General features: G+C 48.0%; 2 protein-coding genes across 2 annotated transcripts in view; one reads left to right on the top strand and one right to left on the bottom strand.

Moving 5' to 3' along the window:
* The window catches only part of plxnc1 (plexin C1), a 270,507-nt gene extending 259,804 nt beyond the window's left edge, over window positions 1–10,703 (top strand). Inside the window, exons 31-34 of the mRNA XM_070896776.1 lie at window positions 235–382; window positions 1,381–1,521; window positions 2,064–2,138; window positions 9,762–10,703. Of these exons, the coding sequence (XP_070752877.1) occupies window positions 235–382; window positions 1,381–1,521; window positions 2,064–2,138; window positions 9,762–9,863 (466 nt within the window). The 3' untranslated portion in view covers window positions 9,864–10,703. The remainder of the gene's footprint in view (window positions 1–234; window positions 383–1,380; window positions 1,522–2,063; window positions 2,139–9,761) is intronic.
* Window positions 10,704–17,593: 6,890 nt separating this feature from the next.
* The window catches only part of LOC139278119 (centrosomal protein of 83 kDa-like), a 42,091-nt gene continuing 36,620 nt past the window's right edge, over window positions 17,594–23,064 (bottom strand). The window contains exon 14 of the mRNA XM_070896775.1: window positions 17,594–19,572. Coding sequence (XP_070752876.1) covers window positions 19,471–19,572 — 102 coding nt within the window. The 3' untranslated portion in view covers window positions 17,594–19,470. The remainder of the gene's footprint in view (window positions 19,573–23,064) is intronic.

Here is a 23,064-nt window from a genome sequence, read left to right as displayed (position 1 = left end):
GATGTGTCATGATCTTATTGAATGGTGGAGCATGCTCGGGGGCCTGCACCTGCTCGGAATTCTTGTGTTCTTGTGTTATGTGGGCCAAGTACACTCCGTGAGGACACTCCTGCAGCTGCACTGTCACTGATCAGAACGTCCCGGCTGCTCATCGGCAGGGAAAGGGAACTCCGCAATGATGTGATGGTGATATTGCCACGGTGATGTTTAACATTACTCTTCTTCACTCACCAGCCTTCCTCTGCGCTTTTGGATAAATGTCATTAAAAACCCCCAGTTCGTGTTTGATATCGAGAAAACGCCTCACTTGGACAGCTGTCTGTCTGTCATTGCACAGGCTTTCATGGACTCCTTCTCCCTATCATCGCAACATCTCGGCAAGGTAATTATCTTACGGCTGATTTTAACATTTAGCGGAGGTAGCAATCAGCCGCCCGTTACACGTCCCACCCGTTACACGCCCCACCCGTTACACCCCCCACCACCCTTTATACGCTCCGCCCTGTACACTCTCCGTCCTGTACACGCCCCACCCGTTACACCCCCCACCACCCTTTATACGCTCCGCCCTGTACACTCTCCGTCCTGTACACGCCCCACCCGTTACACGCCCCACCGCCCTTTACATGCCCCACCCTGTACACTCTCCGCCCTGTACACGCCCCACCCGTTACACGCCCCACCCGTTACACGCCCCGCCCTTTACACGCCCCGCCCGTTACACGCCCCGCCCTGTACACGCCCCGCCCTGTACACTCTCCGCCCTGTACACTCTCCGCCCTGTACACGCCCCGTCCTGTACATGCCCCACCCTGTACACTCTCCGCCCTTTACACGCCCCGCCCGTTACACGCCCCGCCCTGTACACGCCCCGCCCTGTACACTCTCCACCCTGTACACGCCCCGCCCGTTACACGCCCCGCCCTGTACACTCTTCGCCCTGTACACGCCCTGCCTGTTACACTCTCCGCCCTGTACACTCTCCGCCCTGTACACGCCCCGTCCTGTACACTCTCCGCCCTGTACACTCTTCGCCCTGTACACGCCCCGCCTGTTACACTCTCCGCCCTGTACACTCTCCGCCCTGTACACGCCCGCCCTGTACACTCTCCGCCCTGTACACTCTCCGCCCTGTACACACCCCGTCCTGTACACGCCCCGCCCTGTACACGCCCCGCCCGTTACACGCCCCGCCCTGTACACTCTTCGCCCTGTACACGCCCCGCCTGTTACACTCTCCGCCCTGTACATTCTCCGCCCTGTACATGCCCCGCCCGTTACACGCCCCGCCCGTTACACGCCCTGCCCGTTACACCCCCCACCGTCCTGTACACACCCCGCCCTTTACACACGATAGAAATGGGACTTCTTTCCTTTCAGCATTCCCCGACCAATAAAGTGCTTTACGCCAGAGACATTCCACGCTACAAGGAGGAAGTGAAAGATTACTACCGGCAGATTGCTGACATCGGCTCAGTGCCCACGGAGGAAATGGAGACCTTTCTAACTGAGGAATCGCAGGTAATGAGTGAGTCTTAAGACACAAGGGGGGTGAAATTGCCCTGCGCCCCAATTGGGGCGGTAACCAACTGGGGCAGGACTTCAATTAAAGGGGAGGGCCACTGCACTCTCTGCACAGCCTCTGATGGCCTCTACTGGGTCACTAGGGTCAGCAGCCTGGCATCCAAGACGGAGTGCCGGGCTGCACGATGGTGATGGGGACCACGCTCAGGCTGCCATGGTCGAGCCGACCCGAGAGTTGGCATTCCCAGAGAGCGGTTGTCAGCCAGATTTGCGACCCGCGTGGTGGTGACATCATCGTCAGTTACAAGGCGGCCCAGGGTGCTAACGTGGCAGTGCCTCCGCAAACCTCCGGGTTATTTCTAGGGAGGCGATAGCACCTCTCCCCCACCCCTCCCCCCAGGCAACAAGTCCCCATTTCCCCCCGCTAAAGGCACTAACCGTCCTCTTAAAAAAAGGGCAGTTTCCCCCCCATGGTTCTGAGCTCATCATCTACTGGTCCGGGCAGCAAACCTTCAAACCATGTGATCGTTTTCTTTCAGAAGCATGAGAATGAATTTAAAGAAAAGGACGCTATGGTCGAACTGGGGAAATACATCCAGAGGTATTCTGTTCAGGTGAGGCAGGAGCGTACAGCTTCGTATCTGGCAACAGTGTCAACCCTGACACATCCCATAGTTTGAGAAGGCCACAAACCCAACCGGCCTTTGACCCATTGGTCACCTCTGGCATTGTGCCGCCCCACACTGCCTGCTCAGCCACTGCCCTGGCCTACTAATGCTCACCCAGACCAGGGACATGGGAACCACCGCATCTCCTCCACCCCCATCTCCCCCAAGGTCTCCCACCCTCCCGTCTCCCACCCCCTCCATCTCCCTCCCGCCATCTCCCCCCCCCACACCCCCGTCTCCCCCAACGTCTCCCAGCCCTGCGCCTCTGCCTCTTGCCCCCGCCCCCGGTCTCTCTTACCCCCCCACCCACCTGTCTACTCCCCCCCCGTCTCCAAATCCCCCCCACCATCTCCTACCCCTCCGTCTCTCCCCAACCTCCCATCACCCCTCCCTCCTTCTCCCCCCCATCTCCCCCCACCCCCCCCATCTCCCCCAATGTCTCCCAGCCCTGCGCCCCTGCCTCTTGCCCCCCCGTCTCTCTTCCCCCACCCACCTGTCTACCCCCCATCTCCAAATCCCCCCCACCATCTCCTACCTCTCCGTCTCTCCCAACCCCACCATCTCCCCCCCCCTCTTCCCCCCACCCACCCACCTGTCTACCCCCCCTCATCTCCAAATCCCCCCCACCATCTCCTACCCCGCCATCTCTCCCTACCCCACCATCTCCCCCCACCCATCTCTCCCCCCATCTCCCCCCCCCACCCCCGTCTCCCCCAATGTCTCCCAGCTCTGCGCCCCTGCCTCTTGCCGCCCCGCCACCCCCCCGGTCTCTCTCTGCCCCCGCCCCTCCCCGGTATCTTCCCCCCCCCCGCCCCCCACCCACCTGTCTACCCCCCACCCGCGTCTCCCTCTCGCCCCCCTGGGTTTCCTCCCCCCCACCCTGTCTATGCTGGTTCGTTACCTGGTTCTATCCCTCACTGACCGTTCTCTCTTGTCGTCATGTCTCCTTTCATCTCTCCTCTCTCGGATACTCTGCCTGCCAAATCCCCACCCCAACCCTTCATTACTCTTCGACCTTCCTGCTCTCCTGCTGCCGTCCCTGGATTGACTCCCTCCTAGACAAGCCCATAGCTTCCCTCGGTGCCTCTCTTGGCATCCTACGAAGGACCCATCGAGACACTCGTCGCTGCCTCCTCACGAGCAGCAACCCCGACTGTCCCATCCTACTCTCTCACTGACCTTCCTGCCCAGCGGGCCCACTGGGGGCTAATCTCGACAATCTCCTCCCCGTCCAACTCCCCTCCACCCCCCCCCCCCCTCAGCACTGACCTTGTGCCGCAGGCAGTGGGGCAGGCATCACCGACCCTCTCCGCATCTCCTTCCAGAATGTCCATTCACTTGCGAACAAGGCCCTTACCATCCATGAGCTTATCGTGGATGATTTCATCGACATCATGGCCCTGACGGAAACTTGGTTGAGGGACGATGACACATTACCCTTAAATGAAGCTTCCCCACCTGGCAATACCCTCCACCACTTGTCCCGCTCAGACCGCCGTGCTGGCGGTGTGGTTCTCATCAGCAAGTCACACCTTTGTCCGTCCCCGACTCCTCTGGCACTTTCACCTTCGCACCCTATTCCACCCCTCTCACCTCTCCTTTAAAGTTCTCATTCTCGACCGCCCATGCAAGTACCATAAAAATTTTATCGATATTTATTCACTACTTTCCTCCCTCTGCACCCAACGACTTCTCATCCTCGGTGATTTCAACCTCCATCTCAATTCATCACACTCTCTCTCCTCTGAGTTCACTAGCCTCCTATTCTCCCTCCATGTAAACTTCCCAACCCATATAGAAACATAGAAACATAGAAAATAGGTGCAGGAATAGGCCATTCGGCCCTTTTAGCCTGCACCGCCATTCAATGAGTTCATGGCTGAACATGCAACTTCAGTACCCCATTCCTGCTTTCTCACCATACCCCTTGATTCCCCTAGTAGTAAGGACTTCATCTAACTCCTTTTTGAATATATTTAGTGAATTGGCCTCAACAACTTTCTGTGGTAGAGAATTCCACAGGTTCACCACTCTCTGGGTGAAGAAATTCCTCCTCATCTCAGTCCTAAATGGCTTCCCCCTTATCCTTAGACTGTGTCCCCTGGTTCTGGACTTCCCCAACATTGGGAACATTCTTCCTGCATCTAACCTGTCTAACCCCGTCAGAATTTTAAACGTTTCTATGAGGTCCCCTCTCATTCTTCTGAACTCCAGTGAATACAAGCCCAGTTGATCCAGTCTTTCTTGATAGGTCAGTCCCGCCATCCCGGGAATCAGTCTGGTGAACCTTCGCTGCACTCCCTCAATAGCAAGAATGTCCTTCCTCAGGTTAGGAGACCAAAACTGTACACAATACTCCAGGTGTGGCCTCACCAAGGCCCTGTACAATTGTAGCAACACCTCCCTGCCCTTGTACTCAAATCCCCTCGCTATGAAGGCCAACATGCCATTTGCTTTCTTAACCGCCTGCTGTACCTGCATGCCAACCTTCAATGACTGATGTACCATGACACCCAGGTCTCGTTGCACCTCTCCTTTTCCTAATCTGTCACCATTCAGATAATAGTCTGTCTCTCTGTTTTTACCACCAAAGTGGATAACCTCACATTTATCCACATTATACTTCATCTGCCATGCATTTGCCCACTCACCTAACCTATCCAAGTCGCTCTGCAGCCTCACAGCATCCTCCTTGCAGCTCACACTGCCACCCAACTTAGTGTCATCCGCAAATTTGGAGATACTACATTTAATCCCCTCGTCTAAATCATTAATGTACAGTGTAAACAGCTGGGGCCCCAGCACAGAACCTTGCGGTACCCCACTAGTCACTGCCTGCCATTCTGAAAAGTCCCCATTTACTCCTACTCTTTGCTTCCTGTCTGACAACCAGTTCTCAATCCATGTCAGCACACTACCCCCAATCCCATGTGCTTTAACTTTGCACATTAATCTCTTGTGTGGGACCTTGTCGAAAGCCTTCTGAAAGTCCAAATATACCACATCAACTGGTTCTCCCTTGTCCACTCTACTGGAAACATCCTCAAAAAATTCCAGAAGATTTGTCAAGCATGATTTCCCTTTCACAAATCCATGCTGACTTGGACCTATCATATTACCTCTTTCCAAATGCACTGCGATCACATCCTTAATAATTGATTCCATCATTTTACCCACTACCGATGTCAGGCTGACCGGTCTGTAATTCCCTGTTTTCTCTCTCCCTCCTTTTTTAAAAAGTGGGGTTACATTGGCTACCCTCCACTCCATAGGAACTGATCCAGAGTCAATGGAATGTTGGAAAATGACTGTCAATGCATCCACTATTTCCAAGGCCACCTCCTTAAGTACTCTGGGATGCAGTCCATCAGGCCCTGGGGATTTATCGGCCTTCAATCCCATCAATTTCCCCAACACAATTTCCCGACTAATAAGGATTTCCCTCAGTTCCTCCTCCTTACTAGACCCTCCGACCCCTTTTATATCCGGAAGGTTGTTTGTGTCCTCCTCAGTGAATACCGAACCAAAGTACTTGTTCAATTGGTCTGCCATTTCTTTGTTCCCCGTTATGACTTCCCCTGATTCTGACTGCAGGGGACCTACGTTTGTCTTTACTAACCTTTTTCTCTTTACATATCTATAGAAACTTTTGCAATCCGTCTTAATGTTCCCTGCAAGCTTCTTCTCGTACTCCATTTTCCCTGCCCTAATCAAACCCTTTGTCCTCCTCTGCTGAGTTCTAAATTTCTCCCAGTCCCCGGGTTCTCTGCTATTTCTGGCCAATTTGTATGCCACTTCCTTGGCTTTAATGCTATCCCTGATTTCCCTTGATAGTCACGGTTGAGCCACCTTCCCTTTTTTATTTTTACGACAGACAGGAATGTACAATTGTTGTAGTTCATCCATGCGGTCTCTAAATGTCTGCCATTGCCCATCCACAGTCAACCCCTTCAGTATCATTCGCCAATCTATCCTAGCCAATTCACGCCTCATACCTTCAAAGTTACCCTTCTTTAAGTTCTGGACCATGGTCTCTGAATTAACTGTTTCATTCTCCATCCTAATGCAGAATTCCACCATATTATGGTCACTCTTCCCCAAGGGGTCTCGCACAACGAGATTGCTAATTAATCCTCTCTCATTACACAACACCCAGTCTAAGATGGCCTCCCCCCTAGTTGGTTCCTCGACATATTGGTCTAAAAAACCATCCCTTATGCACTCCAGGAAATCCTCCTCTACCGTATTGCTTCCAGTTTGGTTAACCCAATCTATGTGCATATTAAAGTCACCCATTATAACTGCTGCACCTTTATTGCACGCACCCCTAATTTCATGTTTGATGCCCTCCCCAACATCACTACTACTGTTTGGAGGTCTGTACACAACTCCCACTAACGTTTTTTGTCCTTTGGTATTCTGCAGCTCTACCCATATAGATTCCACATCATCCAAGCTAATGTCCTTCCGAACTATTGCCTTAATTTGCTCCTTAACCAGCAATGCTACCCAACCTCCTTTTCCTTTTATTCTATCTTTCCTGAATGTTGAATACCCCTGGATGTTGAGTTCCCAGCCCTGATCATCCTGGAGCCACGTCTCCGTAATCCCAATCACATCATATTTGTTGACATCTATTTGCACAGTTAATTCATCCACTTTATTGCGGATACTCCTTGCATTAAGACACAAAGCCTTCAGGCTTGTTCTTTTAACACCCTTTGTCCTTTTAGAATTTTGCTGTACAGTGGCCCTTTTTGTTCTTTGCCTTGGGTTTCTCTGCCCTCCACTTTTCCTCATCTCCTTTCTGTCTTTTGCTTTTGCCTCCTTTTTGTTTCCCTCTGTCTCCCTGCATTGGTTCCCATCCCCCTGCCACGGCCAGCCCTCGACTTTGCCATCTCTCGTGGCCTCACTACTCCCATTGTGTCAATCGCAGATAAGGCCATCTCTGACCACTTCCTCGTATCGCTCTCCACCCACATCCTCCCCCTCCTGCCCCAACCTTACTCCCTTCTGTGTCTGCCCCTGGAAAAAAAACTCTCACAACTGCACTCAACTCCCAACTGTCCAGCCTCTGGCCCTCCATTCACCAGAATGTATTTGTTTCATGGGTTCTGAACTTAAGAATTCATAGCAACACATTGCTGTTAGGAACTAGTTGGTTAATTTGCAAAGGTTTAACAATCACACGACACATTACCGGTTCATCCACCAGGTTGACAACCACCTGCCCCATCGTGGATCTCCCAAACCCAACTGGCCGGGGTTTTATTGAGTCATGTGAACATCACGTGACTGGCTCTACAAACCCGTGAGCATGCTCACAGGTACATACATTACAATCCTGACATTTCTGCAGCTACCAATCAGCACAGTCGCACCCTCATCACCACCTTTGATGTCCCAGTCCCTGTTAAAACAATTACTCTCTCTCACCCTGGCCGTTCCCCCTGGTACAGCCCTGATCTACGCCCCCTTAAGTCCAAGGGACACAGGCTTGAATGGATATAATGGATTTATTCATTCAGCGCCAGCTCTGGTTGGACCACGTGAAGTATCATCAGGTCCTGCTCTCCTCTGCCAAAATCGCTCACTATTCCAGAATCATTGGAATGTAAAGATAAACCCCAGCTTCTACTCTCCATTGCTAACAGTCTTTTAAACCTCTCTCCTCAGTCTCCACCCTCACCTCCGACAATAAATGTGAGGAGCTCATGGACTTCTTTGTCTCTAAGATTGAGACCATCCGTTCGGCCGCCTCTGCCTCTTCCCTTCCTTCCCCTAGACCACCGGGCCAAACTTCCTCTAAGGATTCCCCCCCTGCCCTAGCCCTGACCTCACATCTTTCTCCAGTTTCTCTCTGATCTCCCCATGACCTCTCCGAGCACATCCTGTCCATGAGACCCACTTCCTGTTCCCTTGACCCTATTCCCACCAAACTGCTGACCACCCAACTTCCTTTTCTGTCTCCCATGTTAGCTGACATTGTTAACGGTTCTGTCTCTTCAGGTACTGTCCCCCTCTCCCTCAAATCTGCCGTCATCACCCCTCTCCTCAAAATACCAACCCTTGACCCCTCCGTCCTTGCAAACTACTGCCCCATCCCCAACCTCCCTTTCCTCTCCAAAGTCCATGAATGTATTGACCCCTCCAAAATCCGTGCCCATCTTTCCCGCCATTCCATGTTTGAATCCCTCCAATCCAGTTTCTGCGCCTGCCACAGTACCAAAATGGCTCTCATCAAAATCACAAATAACATCCTTTGTGACTGTGACCATGGTAAACTATCCCTCCTTGTCCTTCTCGATTTGTCTGCAGCCTTTGACACGGTTGACCACTCCATCCTCCTCCAACGCCTCTCCACCATCGTCCACCTGGGTGGGACTGCACTCGCCTGGTTCCATTCTTATCGATCTAATCGTAGCCAGAGAATCTCCTGCAATGGCTTCTCTTCCCACCCCTACACCATTACCTCTGGTGTCCCCTAGGGATCAATCCTTGGCCCCTCCTATTTCTCATCTACATGTTGCCCCTTGGTGACATCATCCGAAACACAGCGTCAGTTTCCACATGTACACTGATGACACCCAGCTCTATCTCACCACCACTTCTCGCGACCCCTCCACGGTCTCTAAATTGTCAGACTGCTTGTCCAACATCCAGTTCTGGATGAGCAGAAATTTTCTCCAATTGAATATTGAGAAGACCAAAGCCATTATTTTCGGTCCCTGCCACAAACTCCATTCCCTAGCCACTGACTCCATCCCTCTCCCCAACTTCTATCTGAGGCTGAACCAGACTGTTCGCAACCTTAGTGTCATATTTGACCCTGAAATGAGCTTTCGACCACATATCCACAGCATAACTATGTCCATCTCCACTCTTGCCTCAGCTCATCCATTGCTGAAGCCCTCATCCATGCTTTTGTTACCTCTAGACTTGACTATTCCAACGCACTCCTGGCTGGCCTCCCACATTCTACCCCACGTAAACTGGAGGTGATCCAAAACTCAGCTGCTCGTATCCTAACTCGCACCAAGTCTCACTCACCCTGTGCTCGCTGACCTACATTGGCTGCCGGTTAAGCAGCGCTGTGATTTCAAAATTCTCATCCTTGTTTACAAATCCCTCGCCCCTCCCTATCTCTGTAATCTCCTCCAGCCCCTCAACTCCCCAAGATGCCTGCACTCCTCTAATTCTGCCCTCCTGAGCATCCCTGATTATAATTGCTCAACCATTGGTGGCCGTGCCTTCTGTTGCCTGGGCCCCAAGCTCTGGAACTCCCTCCCTAAACCTCTCCGCCTCTCTATCTCTCTTTCCTCCCTCAAGACGCTCCTTAAAACCTACCTCTTTGACCAAGCTTTTGATCACCTGCACTAATTTCTACTTATGCGGCTCGGTGTTAAATTGTTTTATCTCACAACACTCCTGTGAAGTGCCTTGGGACGTTTCACTACATTAAAGATGCTATATAAATACAAGTTGTTGTTGTACATTCTATGTAATCTGGCAAAGAGCCAGCTTGTCCTCAACCACAAACAATCTGTCACTCTTGCATTTCCTTTACAGTTGAACAGTAAACTGGAGAATGACGGTATGCAAGACATGAATGAAGGTGTTTCAAAAATAAGGGAATACTTGAATGGAAAATCGAAGTGTGGATGGGAGTGAACAAACACTTTGGGATAAATACTGAGTAAGAGATAACTGTGAAGGGCATGGCTGGAAGAGTTCCCATTTGCCGGCGCCGGTGTCTCCGAGAGCTGATGAAAAACCGACCGCTTCCAGCGAGGCCAGCCCCCAGGACGAAGGCCCCTTGTCTGAATTCCCTCACTGGCAGCACCGTTGGCGAGAGCAGGGCTTCCACTGGGGCAGCGTCACTTAGCTCAAGCTGTCGATTGTCTGATGTTGGTACGCACGGTTTAATCAGAAATAACAAGAACAAGTTTCCCCTAAATCAGCATTCTCTGCAGCTGGGGAGATTCCCACTTTAACATTTCGAAGCCTTGTACATTTTCTGTCATGTTTACTAAAATGATTTACTATAAATAATATATATGTGTTTGATTCTGTAAAGTCACAACGTACATATTTCACACGAGTATTCTCTGCCTAACTTGAACAGATCTAATGTGACTTTATTACTTTCATACAGCAAAGAAACTGTATTCGTTACATTTAAGAACCATGACCTCTATTTTAGCTAACATGCGTTTTTGCACAAGTGTTAATTATGTTCAGTAGAACTGGTGATGTTTGCATTTCCTGTTACATTCTCACCTTTATAATATTCTAATTTTACTAACTACAAGAGCCACAAACCTGTCTTAATCATCACAATAACAGAACAGCAGGTGACCTTTGGTGCACAGTGCGATCGATGTCAATTAAATATCCCGGTCTGACAATTCGGATCAATCGCACATCATGGCACAGATATAGCTGCTTATTAAGCATTAATTTCATTTCATAATCATAACTTACCCAGTCAACTTAGAGCCCCTCTGGGTGCAGTGCTCCCCCCCCCCCGGTCAATACCCCTCTGGGTGCAGTGCCCCTCCCCCCGTCAATACCCCTCTGGGTGCAGTGCTCCCCCCCCCCCCGGTCAATACCCCTCTGGGTGCAGTGCCCCTCCCCCCGTCAATACCCCTCTGGGTGCAGTGCTCCCCCCCCCCCCCGGTCAATACCCCTCTGGGTGCAGTGCTCCCCCCGTCAATACCCCTCTGGGTGCAGTGCTCCCCCCACCCCGGTCAATACCCCTCTGGGTGCAGTGCCCCTCCCCCCGTCAATACCCCTCTGGGTGCAGTGCTCCTCCCCCCGTCAATACCCCTCTGGGTGCAGTGCCCCTCCCCCCGTCAATACCCCTCTGGGTGCAGTGCTCCCCCCCCCTGTCAATACCCCTCTGGGTGCAGTGCCCCCCCCCCATCAATACCCCTCTGGGTGCAGTGCCCCTCCCCCCGTCAATACCCCTCTGGGTGCAGTGCTCCCCCCCCCTGTCAATACCCCTCTGGGTGCAGTGCCCCCCCCCCCATCAATACCCCTCTGGGTGCAGTGCCCCTCCCCCCGTCAATACCCCTCTGGGTGCAGTGCTCCCCCCCCCCCCTGTCAATACCCCTCTGGGTGCAGTGCCCCTCCCCCCGTCAATACCCCTCTGGGTGCAGTGCCCCCCCCCCGTCAATACCCCTCTGAGTGCACCCCACCCGTCCACCGGTCAATGCCCCCCCCCCCTCCCCCGGAGTCAATGTGCCTATGGGTGCCAGAGCCCCAGGTGAGGTGCCACTCTGCCATCATATCTCATACCTCTGACATCCTTTCCATTTCTGGGCATTGACGCCCATGTATTCCATCACTTGTGGGGCTATTGATTCTCTGACCACCCTGTGTGGTTTGGGTGAAGTTTCCTGTTACTGGTTTCACTGCCCTGGTTCATGATCTTCTGTTGCCAACGCTGTCTTCCAAAAAGTGTAGGCAACCTGGTTCATTTTGTTTTCACTAAAATAAAGCGTTAGCGGTTTCTCCTTCTGGCCTCCACCTGGTCCCTTTTTCGCTGTCACATTTATTTGCATTGTTGTGGAACTTGGCTTATTGAGACAGGTGTGAGTAGTTGCAAGTTACCTTACCTCCCCAATAATGGAAGGTTTTGTGCAATTGTCAGCCTTTTGTCAGAGTTCTTGTAAGTTGGGTTATGCACGGTGCAGCCTTATATAACTATTGATGTAATCTAAATAAACGAATCATTTTACAGCTGAAATAGTATCAGTATGATACTGGCTTAATAGCAATGGCTCAGTGAGCAGCACTCTCACCTCGGAGTTGGAAGGTTGTGGGTTCAAATCCCACTCCAGAGGCTGACACACGAGTGCAGTACTGAGGAATTGCTGCACTGTCGGAGGTGATGTCAGACGGATGAGTCATTAAACCCAGGGAGGCCCAGTCTTCCCATGTCCTGGCCATTATTTATCCGTCAACCCACATCACTGAAACAGGTGGTCATTATCACATTTCTATTTGTTTGAGTGCAAATTGGCTGCCACAGTGACTGTATTTCTGAAATATCCCATGGCTGTAAAGCGCTTTGGGATGTCCTGAGGCCCTGTGTGAGGCGTTGTATAAATGCAAGTTCCTCACTGTACTGATTAGTGCCAAGAACGGTACTTCCAGGAAATAAACGGCAAAATATTGGACTGCCCACAGGCACCAACATATCTAATACTGGATTTTCGCTCTTCCATGGTACTGTCTGTTATGTATTGATGCTTGTGGTCACCAGACACCAGGGGGTGCCACTGTCGGAGGTCATCGGCTGTACTCGCGTGTGCGCGGTCACTGGTATAGAAGCGCGGATACCATGTCACGCGGGTACTTTGAGCGCGGATCAGGTTTACACCTGAGGCTGTTTACAGTAACAGGACTTCAGGTAACTTAAGAACCTTCGCATGTACAAAGGGCACTATTGGAATTCTAGAGCGATTCGTGGAGGGCGAGGATTGGGCAGATTTTATCGACTGCTTGGATCAGTATTTTGTGGCCAACAAAATGGAGGGAGAGGCTAATGCAGTTAGGTGCAGGGTGGTTATCCTCACCATTTGTGGTCCGAAAATTTACGGCCTCATGAAGAACCTTTTCTCGCCTTTACGTCTAACGGACAAAGAGGACTAGGATTTGTGTGCTTTGGTGTGTGACGATTTTAAGCCAAAAGAGGGGATCATCTTCTCACACTATCGCTTCTACACGCATGTTCGTGCTGAGGGCCAGGATGTGTCAGGGTTCGTCGCCGACCTGCGATGTCTTGCTGAGCCGTGTAAGTTCGGGAACATGTTGGAAGACATGTTGTGAGATTTCTTTGTGATAGGCATCAACCATTCTTCGGAAGTTATTAGCCGAAGAAAAGCTGGATTTGAAAAAGGCCATCGCAATTGCCCAGGCATGCATGACGACTGATGATAATTTGAGGCAGATATCATTGAAGAGTTGGAGCTCCACGGCAAGTACTGTAAACAAGATTGTGTCATCGTCTGGCAGAGCTGCTTATGGCAGGGCCTACTCGACTGCTTATGTGAAACCTGTAGCTGCTCAGAGTCTGCCAACTGGTACAAATCTGATATCACCCTGTTGGCGTTGTGGGGGCATTCATCAGCCTCATCAGTATCGGTTTAAACAATACTCCTGTAATGGCTGTTCGAGAGTGGGGCATCTTCAGAGAATGTGCCTACAATTGAGCAAGCATACTGCCGCTCATCACATTGTTGATGATGACCAGTCCAGTGCTGGCCCAGATACGCAACCCGAGGAGGAAGTGTATGGTTGCTTGTTCATTATGATCCATGTAAGCGTCTTGTATTGGCCTGTGATGCTTCATCATGGGTTGTTGGCTGTGTACTCCAACAAGCAAATGAGTCGGGTAAGCTACAACCTGCTGCGTATGCTTCAAGAAGTTTGTCAAAGACGGAAAGAGCTTACAGCATGGTAGAAAAAGAAGCTTTGGCCTGTGTGTATGGGGTCAAAAAGATGCATCAGTACCTGCTTGGTCATCGTTTTGAGCTCGAAATGGATCACAAGTCGCTCATTGCATTTTTTTTTGAAAAACAAAGATATTAATACCAATGCATCATCCCGTATGCAGAGGTGGGCGTTGACATTGTCTGCCTATGATTACGTTATTCGTCATAGACCGGGCACTGAGAATTGTGCCGATGCACTGAGTCGTCTGCCTTTGCCCACACCTGATATGGAGATGCCTCAACCTGCAGATCTACTGTTAGTAATGGATGCTTTTTAAAGTGAAGGAACTCCTGTCACTGCTCAACAAATGAGGATCTGGACCAGCCATGATCCTATTTTATCAGTTGTGAAACATTGTGTCCTCAGTGGCAATTGATCTGTAATACCTATGGAAATGTGAGATGAGACCAAACCTTACAACCGTCGCAAAGATGAACTATCCATTCAGTCAGATTGTTTACTGTGGGGTAATCGTGTTGTTATGCCTAAGAAAGGTCGAGAAACATTTGTACGTGAACTACATAGCACTCATCCTGGTATTGTCATGATGAAGTCCATCGCTAGGTCTCATGTATGGTGGCCTGGAATTGACTCTGATCTGGAATCATGCGTGCATCAGTGCAATACTTGCACGCAGCTAAGTACCAGCGGAATCTCCGCTGAGTCTTTGGTCATGGCCATCTAAACCATGGTCAAGGATCCACAGCGATTTTGCGAGCCCTTTCATGGGAAAGATGTTTTTTGTTGTGGTGGATGCATATTCAAAGTGGATAAAGTGTATTATTATGTCATCCAATACATCTACAGCTACTATTGAGAGCCTTCGTGTCATGTTTGCTTCTCATGGTTTGCCTGACGTGAGCGACAACGGATCTTGCTTCACAAGTCTTGAGTTCCAGGAGTTCATGAAACTCAATGGCATCAGACATGTGAGATCAGCTCCATTCAACCCTGCTTCTAATGGTCAAGCAGAGCATGCTGTTCAAACAATCAAGCAAAGTATGAAACGTGTAACTCAGGGCTCACTGCAGAGACGGTTGTTATGTATATTGCTTAGTTACAGGACAAGACCTCATACACTTACTGTAGTTCCCCTGCTGAATTACTGATGAAGAAAAATCTAAACACCAAGCTTTCTCTTGTTGATCCTGATCTGAATGATCATGTTGAAAACAGACGTCAGTCAGCAATTGTATCATGATCGTGCTGCGGTGTCACATGACATCTCTGTCAACGTTCCGGTTTATGTACTGAACTATGGTCAAGGTGGATCCCGGTACTGTTACAGCCAAGGAGGGTAACAGAGTGTTTATTGTTGTGCTCAAGAATGGGCAAACATGCAGGAAACATGTTGATCAGATAAAACTGCAGCACATGGATGAACTGGAACTGTTTGAGGAAGATGCGGTCAGTGACCAACCAACCAATGTTCATTCATCAGAGGACTTTGCTGTCATTACTGAACCTGGACCATCAGTCTCTGCTGTGGTCATTACCACTCCCATCAGATTGGTTACTCAGCCTTCAGTCACAACTGAAGCAGAACGCTTGCCTAGAACTAAAGTTGAACTGAGACGATCAACTCGTGAGAGGAAAGTCCCAGACCATCGTAATTTGTAAAGAGACTGATATTAAGATCTTGAAAGGGGGATGTTGTTATGTATTGATGCTTGGGGTCACCAGACTGCACCACTGTCGGAGGTCATCGGGCTGTGCGCGGTCACTGGTATATAAGCGCGGGTACCATGTCACGTGGTATTTTGCGCGTGAATAAAGTTGGATCAGGTTTACACCTGAGGCCATTTACAGGAGCAAGACCCTTGAGTCATTACACTCTCCTAAGAGAACCTAGAGTTACTCTGCGAGTCAGAAATGAGTCATTAAGTTCCAGCTTAGTCTCTGTGCATCATTGCTGCGATGTTTCTGCAGTGGGAGGAGCCACAATTAGATCTCTCCATGAAACTGGATTTCTATTGCACCATTCACTATGTACCAAAGCGCTTCAGTCAATGAATAATGTTTGAAGTGTTGTAATGTTGAGAAAAGCAGCAGTCAATTTGCACAGCAAACTTTCACAAACAGCAATGTTATAATGAGCTAATAAGCGGTCTTAGTGATGTTGATTGAGGAATAAATATTGGCCAGACTCCCCTGTTCGACTTTGAATCATTTCATGGGACCGTTTACGTCCACCTGAGAAGACAGGCAGAGCCTCGATATCACAAGAGTGACACCTGAAGTGTCTCAGATAGGAAGTAACAATGATTTGGCCTTGAGGCCAAAACCATTGGTCCACAAGAGTGGTGCAATGCCTTGCAAAGTGAATTTTTACTTCACGTGGCTCACAACATCAAGGCATTTGAAAATAATTTTATTACCCAATAAATCAAATAATTCCCCGCAACAACACAGATCCTAGGTCTTGTGAGCAGAACCGATGCATCTACCTAGTGAAGGAGTCCAACGAGAAACCTACACTAAATCACCTTTATTATCAACGCAAAAACATTTTAATGGAGCAAGATCCAGGCGGTGGATGCCCTACAACTTTCATTGGAGTGGAAATTCAGCGGCGTTAACCCGGGCAGAGCAGTAAATTGTGTGTCTGGAAATGGTTTGCGTCTCCAGCAGCAAAATTCACCAGCTGGGCCCCGGAGTGTGGGGCGGAGTGCTAAGGGAGGCGTTTCACATCTCTTTTAGGGCACTAGGCCGGCTGAGCAACTGAAAATAATTAATGCCGCAACTTACAGATAACTCAACATTCTGTATAGAAAAATAAAGCTGAACAAAGCATCTGAAAGTTTATTTTTCAAATGCATCCAGAACAGTTACTCATCACCAGTCAGGGAGAGAACGTCCATCCCTGCACTTACACCTACAAACAAAAACAGCCGGCCTTGAGGCTTCCGTGAAAAAATAACATTTTAAAAACCGATCAAAAACATTCCCAATACATAACTCGAGCCACCACAACAAAAACCCAATCATACTTACCTCTCTGCGGCCGCTACAACTGGGAACACCCAGTTTCACAAGTGCTTTACGGGTTGGGCGGTAGCCAAAAATATCGAGCTGGTGTCGCAACCAGGGGCGTTGCACACCAGCTTGCCTCTTCCAGGCGGTAATGCTCTGCGCTCCCTCGAAACCAGCACCGAATGTCCCGGCAGGCCGCTGGAAGTGCTTAGTGCCCGGGGAGGGTTGGTCAGCAATAACAGGGGTGGCAGAAAATCAAAAATCCAGCCCAGTGTGTATGTTCTAAATTGCAATTTAGAATGATTAGTCAGTGCGTATCAAGTAAATAGGTGAATTTTATTTGATGGATTATATGACGACGGAGAAGTCTGTTGCTGTGTACGAGCTGATTGAAGGTCCTGCCCACTACATGTGTCGCTCTGGAACGTGAGGGAGGCAGGGAGGTGAGTTATCCTGAGAGCCGCTGCTTGGCAACTAAATCTATCAGCCTCAAATTCATTCAAACTGATCGGGCAGACCTGCTGCCGTCATGATCTATCGGTGGCTGTATCTTCCCACAGAGCGGGGTTAATATTCACAGATTGTACAGTGGTCTTTTAGCATGTCTTTATAACGTTTCATCTGCCCACCTCTGGCCCGATATCTGGACTGCAGCTCGTCTTAGAGTTCTATAATGGGTCGTGACCACGTGCCCAGACCCACTCTGTACCTTTGTGATGATCGATTCCAGTTATACTCACACAAACACACAATAGGAAACATGCAAAGTGTATATTTGACAAGCATTGGGATATCGGTGATCAATAAAACAGTCACTGTGCTCAGTCACTAAAGAATGAAACAACTGAATTGTTCAAAAACAAAGAAATAATCAGTTTTTTTTACAAAAACCAGACAAAAATAAAATCATGAGCAAACATGTAAAAATATTTTGACAAGTTTATAATAAATTAGATATATTTTATACAAATTTGGAATTACGTATAATAAAGTGTAAGGTCTTAAAAAGCACTGTGGCTGCTATCCTCAGCAAGGGCCTTCAATGCTGTGTGCCAACACACATTAAACACAGGCCAGTGGGTGAGTGCTTGAGGCTTTGTTAATGTTGCAACTTACAGACAGCACAACATTCTGTATAGAAAAATAAAGCTGAACAAAGCATCTGAAAGTTTATTTTTCAAATGCATCCAGAACAGTTACTCATCACCAGTCAGGGAGAGAACGTCCATCCCTGCACTTACACCGACAGTGCATTTTACAGTAATGCTTTATTTGCCCTTCTGTAAAAATTCCATTCTACCCGTTTATGATGAAAGTACACACTTTATGCAGAAAGATGAAATAAATGTGAGATGTTTTCTTGCCCGGTGCTGGGGGTTTGAGCTGTGACTGGCAAGCCTTGGTTTCCTGTCACAGTACAGGAAGCCTGCTGCTGCCTGCTGTGGCTTCATGGAGTGCACAAGGGGCTTCACCACCAATCTGCAACATGCTGTCATTTTGACTTGGGGAACTTAAACAAGTCTAGGAGTTAACAAGCTTTATTCTAGTTAAAATGTCAGCTTTATTCATTCCTCTTAGCTCCCCTCCACCCATCTAACACCCATCTAACTCCCATCATTTTACACTTGGGAGCTTTACAAATATCTCATCGACATTCAGCTTTTGAATCTTCTTCCTTTGTTCTTCCAATTGTAATTTTAAAGTTTTATTTTAACCTCCCGGTCAGATTAAGCAGAGCAGAAAACCAACAAAATGCATTCAGTAAGGCTGGTAAAAAGGAAACTGAATTGAGGAAACGCAAGCTTTGTTCTGAAGTAGATAAGATATTTTGGGTGGAACAGTTCGGCTGTTCTGGTGAAGGGTGACATCACCCCATCTTCCTCTGGAAAGAGCGGTATTTCTGTGAAAAACCACATACAGGAACAGAAGAAGGCCATTCAGCCCCTCTAGTCAGTCAATGAGATCATGGCTGATCTGTACCTCAACTATATTTACCCATCTTTGTCCCATATCCCTCGATACCCTTACCCAACAAAATTCTGTGGATCGCAGTCTAAAATGCTCCAATTCACACCCAGCAGCTGCAGCCTTTTGAGGGGACAGAGTTTCAGATACCCACTACCCTTTGTGCTTCCAAAATCTGCTATGGAAAAATGGCACCATTCTTGCACCCTAGTGTCTGATTACAGGATGCTAGAAAGTTGGGAGCAAGTTGTCTAGCTGGCCTCTGGGCTGGGTATGGAGCAGGGATTGAGGAAGTAGAAGAGCTGGAAGTATAGGGGAATACCCATAATATTCCAGTTATCAAGTATATTTTCAGAGCTTTTATATTATTAATTCAAAACTGAGGTTTTCAATAGCATATAACAGACTTCACAATATGTAGTCAGTGCTCCATCTTTTGTATTTCTAGAACTTCTACAAGTGCAGAGGTCATCAAAAAGAGGGCAGAATGGCTCCTCGGTGAAGTGTTGTGCATGGGGTGGAGGTGGGGGAGAAAGATCGGTGTACACTGTGTGAGGTATCATTTTATAGTGTATAGTTCAATCAACATACTGCACTGTCCATAGGCTCAAACCAGAACATTTTTCAAGGCACAGGAAGTTATTTGTAAAAACTTGATACTGCGCTGAGTCACGTAAACCTGCTTTATACACATTGTTCAACCCATAGAGTTTCATCGTCAAACTCTGCAATAAATAGCTAGCACCAAATTAATGACAGGATTCATTCTGCTCTGCTTGACTCGCAAAGATTTCTGAAGTCTCAAAAACTTCATTGCCACACCTCCGTGAACATTGGATTAATCAAGCGCGCCAAGCTCTTGCAACTGCTGCTTCTGATTGGTCTCCAGTTCCTCCAGCCTCCTGCGGAGTAGACATAGCTCTTTCTGATGCTGGTCTTCCTAATAGTGGAGCAAAAGTCATGCAACTTTTAAGAAGCGCTGCACTTGTAAAACATTGGTTAAGACTTTCTAAAGATGGTACCTTTTGTAATGTTTTTATTCTCCTTAAATAGTAATCGCAACCATTAACTCCTCAAAAGAACTGAATGCATCCACCCCAGTATGGGGCTAACCTGCTCACATGACTTCAGTACAATACTGGCACGGTGCTGCTTTGTAAATCTACAGAATTAAAAAAAAATAATTCACGTCACTGGCATTTATTGCCCATCTCTAATTGCCAGTGAGAAGGTGATGGTGAGCCGCCTTCTTGATAACTGAGTGACAGTTAAGACAGTGCCACATTGCTGTGGGTCTGGAGTCAAATATAGGCTAAACCAGGTAAGGATGGCAGATTTCCTTGACATTGGTGAACCAGATGGGTTTTTACAACAATTCGGTAATTACATGGTCACCATTAAAAAGCTGCTCCTTAGCAACAGAGGCAGCTCGAGCCTGGAACAGCGGGAGGCAGCTCGAGCCTGGAGCAGCGGGAGGCAGCTCGAGCCTGGAGCAGCGGGAGGCAGCTCGGGCCTGGAGCAGCGGGAGGCAGCTCGAGCCTGGAGCCTCAACAAACCTGTCAAGGGGACAAAATGAGAAATAAAAAGTAATACAATTATGACATCAGAAGGATGGAGGAAGTTATTGCTTCGTCAATATTAATTGAATCACTGGACAGAGGATTAATTTTAAAGAAAGCTAATAACCGATTTATTTTGCTTCAATTGCTGATTTTCTAATTTTAACTTAATTTAGAATTATGGTATATATTATTTAATTTTGTTTAATTATAATTAATCTTTATTATACTGATTTTACTATTGTATACTCCTTATTGTATTTACAATGTAATTTGACTTTCTTTTTGTTTTAGTTTTTCCGCCTGTGTCCATCTGCGAGCGCATTTTGGCTGCCGCTTCGGACCCGAGCCTTTAACCTTGTTTCACACTTCTTTCTCACGCTTTCTCTCAATGGTCAATATCTAAATGGTTGTAAAATTGTTGTGAAGCACCTTGGGACATTTTATTACGTTAAAGGCTCTATATAAATAAAAGTTATTATTACTGAACTGATACTAGCTTTTTATTCCAGATTTATTTTAATTGCTCAGCTGCCGTGGTGGGATTTGAACCCTTGTCCTTGGTTTCATTAGTCGAGGTCTCTGGATTGCTTGGCCAGTAACATAAGCACGATGGTACCGTTTCTATTACACTACAGCCATCGACCAGACATCGGGCTATTTGAGTAATGAGTGATGCACAGTCACGAAACTGGAGTTATACTGCCAACTGCAGGTTGTGCCGAAATCAGCCACAACGGATCTCTGCGCCTGTGTGTGTGGACCAATGTGCAGAGCTCCACTGCCCAGCTGGCTGGGTTTTAATGCTGTTTGCTACCAACATTAACATTCCATTCCAGCTTTGAATGTTCCCAGGAGGTGCAACCTTTAAACCGCGGCTTTGCACGGGGGCTGAATAATGTACCCGCGTGGTGCTTTAAATGCTGGATGGGGCATCAGAAACTTGATGTCCTCAATGACGATATTGGGACCCAAGTCCCAAGTTACACTGCCATTCCACTGGACAAATAAGCCATTTAAACAGGTTAACTTAGGAAGCAGCTATCTGTAGCTTCTGTGTCGTGATGAAGCGGTTGTGAGTGCTCATTGATAAAATGTGGCAAGATAGTTGCAACGCAAAGTTAGCCCCATGGTGAGCACATGGGAATTTGCATCCAAACAGAAGGCAATATACTTCAACTACCAACACTGAAGAATGCAAGAGTTTGTCCTCACAGGACACGAGCAACTACAACAACAATAAACATTCTCAGACAGAAAGGTGTCTCAAGCAGTTGACAGGGTGAAAGGATCCTACATACGAGGGAAAACCTAAAGTTAGGAAAGGAAGCGGAAATCCGAGTTGAAGACGAGTGTTTGTCTTTAAAGGAGTCTTTTGAACATTTAAACATTTAAGGAGATATTTCATAACTCTCAGCAAAGATTTATTCCAGTGAGAAGTAGAGATGCTAAGAGAAGGATCATAGAATCAGAGAAATTTACAGTACAGATTGAGGCCATTTTGGCCCATCGTGTCCGCGCCGGCCGACCAAAGAGCTATCCAGTCTAATCCCACTTTCCAGCTCTAGGTCCGTAGCCCTGTAGATTATTATCTTCAGGTGCACATCCAAGTACTTTTTAAATGTGGTGAGGGTTTCTGCCTCTACCACCCTTTCAGGCAGTGAGTTCCACACCCCCACCACCCTCTGGGTGAAGAAATGTCCCCTCAAATCCCCTCCCCAATTACTTTAAATCTATGCCCCCTGGTTGTTGACCCCTCTGCTAAGGGAAATAGGTCCGTCCTAGCCACTCTATCCCGGCCCCTCATAATTTTAAATACCTCAATAAGGTGTCCCCTCAGTCTCCTCTGATGAACCATCCCTGGCTAACTAAGGAAGAAAGGATGGTATCAGATTGAAAACAAAGGCATACAATGTTGCCAAGAACAGTGGAAGGCCAGAGGATTGGGACAGTTTTAGAAACCAACAAAGGATAACTAAAAAACGATAAAGACAGAGAAGATAGCATATGAGAGTAAACTAGCATGAAATATAAAAACAGACAGATAAGAGCTTCTACAGGTATATAAAAAGGAAACAAGTAGCTAAAATAAAAGTTGGTCCCTTAGGGGATGAAACTGGAGAATTAATAATGGGAAACGGTGAAATGGCAGAGACTTTGAACATATATTTTGTATCGGTCTTCACAGTAGGACACTAAAAACATCCCAATAATTGATAATCAACGAGCTATTGCGGGGGGCGGGGAAGAGAGAGACTTAAAACAATCACTATCACTACAGATAAAGTACCCGGCAAACTAATGGGACTAAAGGTGGACAAGTCCTCTGGACCTGATGGCCTGCATCCTAGGGTCTTAAAAGAAGTGGCTGCAGAGATAGTGGATGAATTGGTTGCAATCTACCAAAATACCCTGAATTCTGGAGAGGTCCCAGCGGATTGTAATACCGTTATTTAAGAAAGGAGGGAGACAGAAAGCAGGAAACTATAGACCAGTTAGCCTAACATCTGTCATTGGGAAAATACTGGAGTCCATTATTAAGGAAGTAGTAGCAGGACATTTACAAAATCATAATACAGTCAGGCAGAGTCAGCATGGTTTTAGGAAAGTGAAATCATGTTTGACACATTTGCTGGAGTTCTTTGAGGATATAACGAGCAGGATGGATAAAGGAGAACCAGTATTTGTTGTATATTTGGATTTCCAGAAGGCATTCGATAAGGTGCTACATAAAAGGTTACTGCACAAGATAAGAGCTCACGGGGTTGGGGGTAATATATTAGCATGGATAGAGGATTGGCTAACTAACAGAAAACAGAGTTGGGATAAATGGGTCATTTTCAGGCTGGAAAACTGTAACTAGTGGGGTGCCA

This window comes from Pristiophorus japonicus, chromosome 13 (assembly GCF_044704955.1).
Source record: "Pristiophorus japonicus isolate sPriJap1 chromosome 13, sPriJap1.hap1, whole genome shotgun sequence".
Taxonomy (NCBI): Eukaryota; Metazoa; Chordata; class Chondrichthyes; family Pristiophoridae; genus Pristiophorus; species Pristiophorus japonicus.
This window is presented reverse-complemented; position numbering and strand designations above follow the sequence as displayed.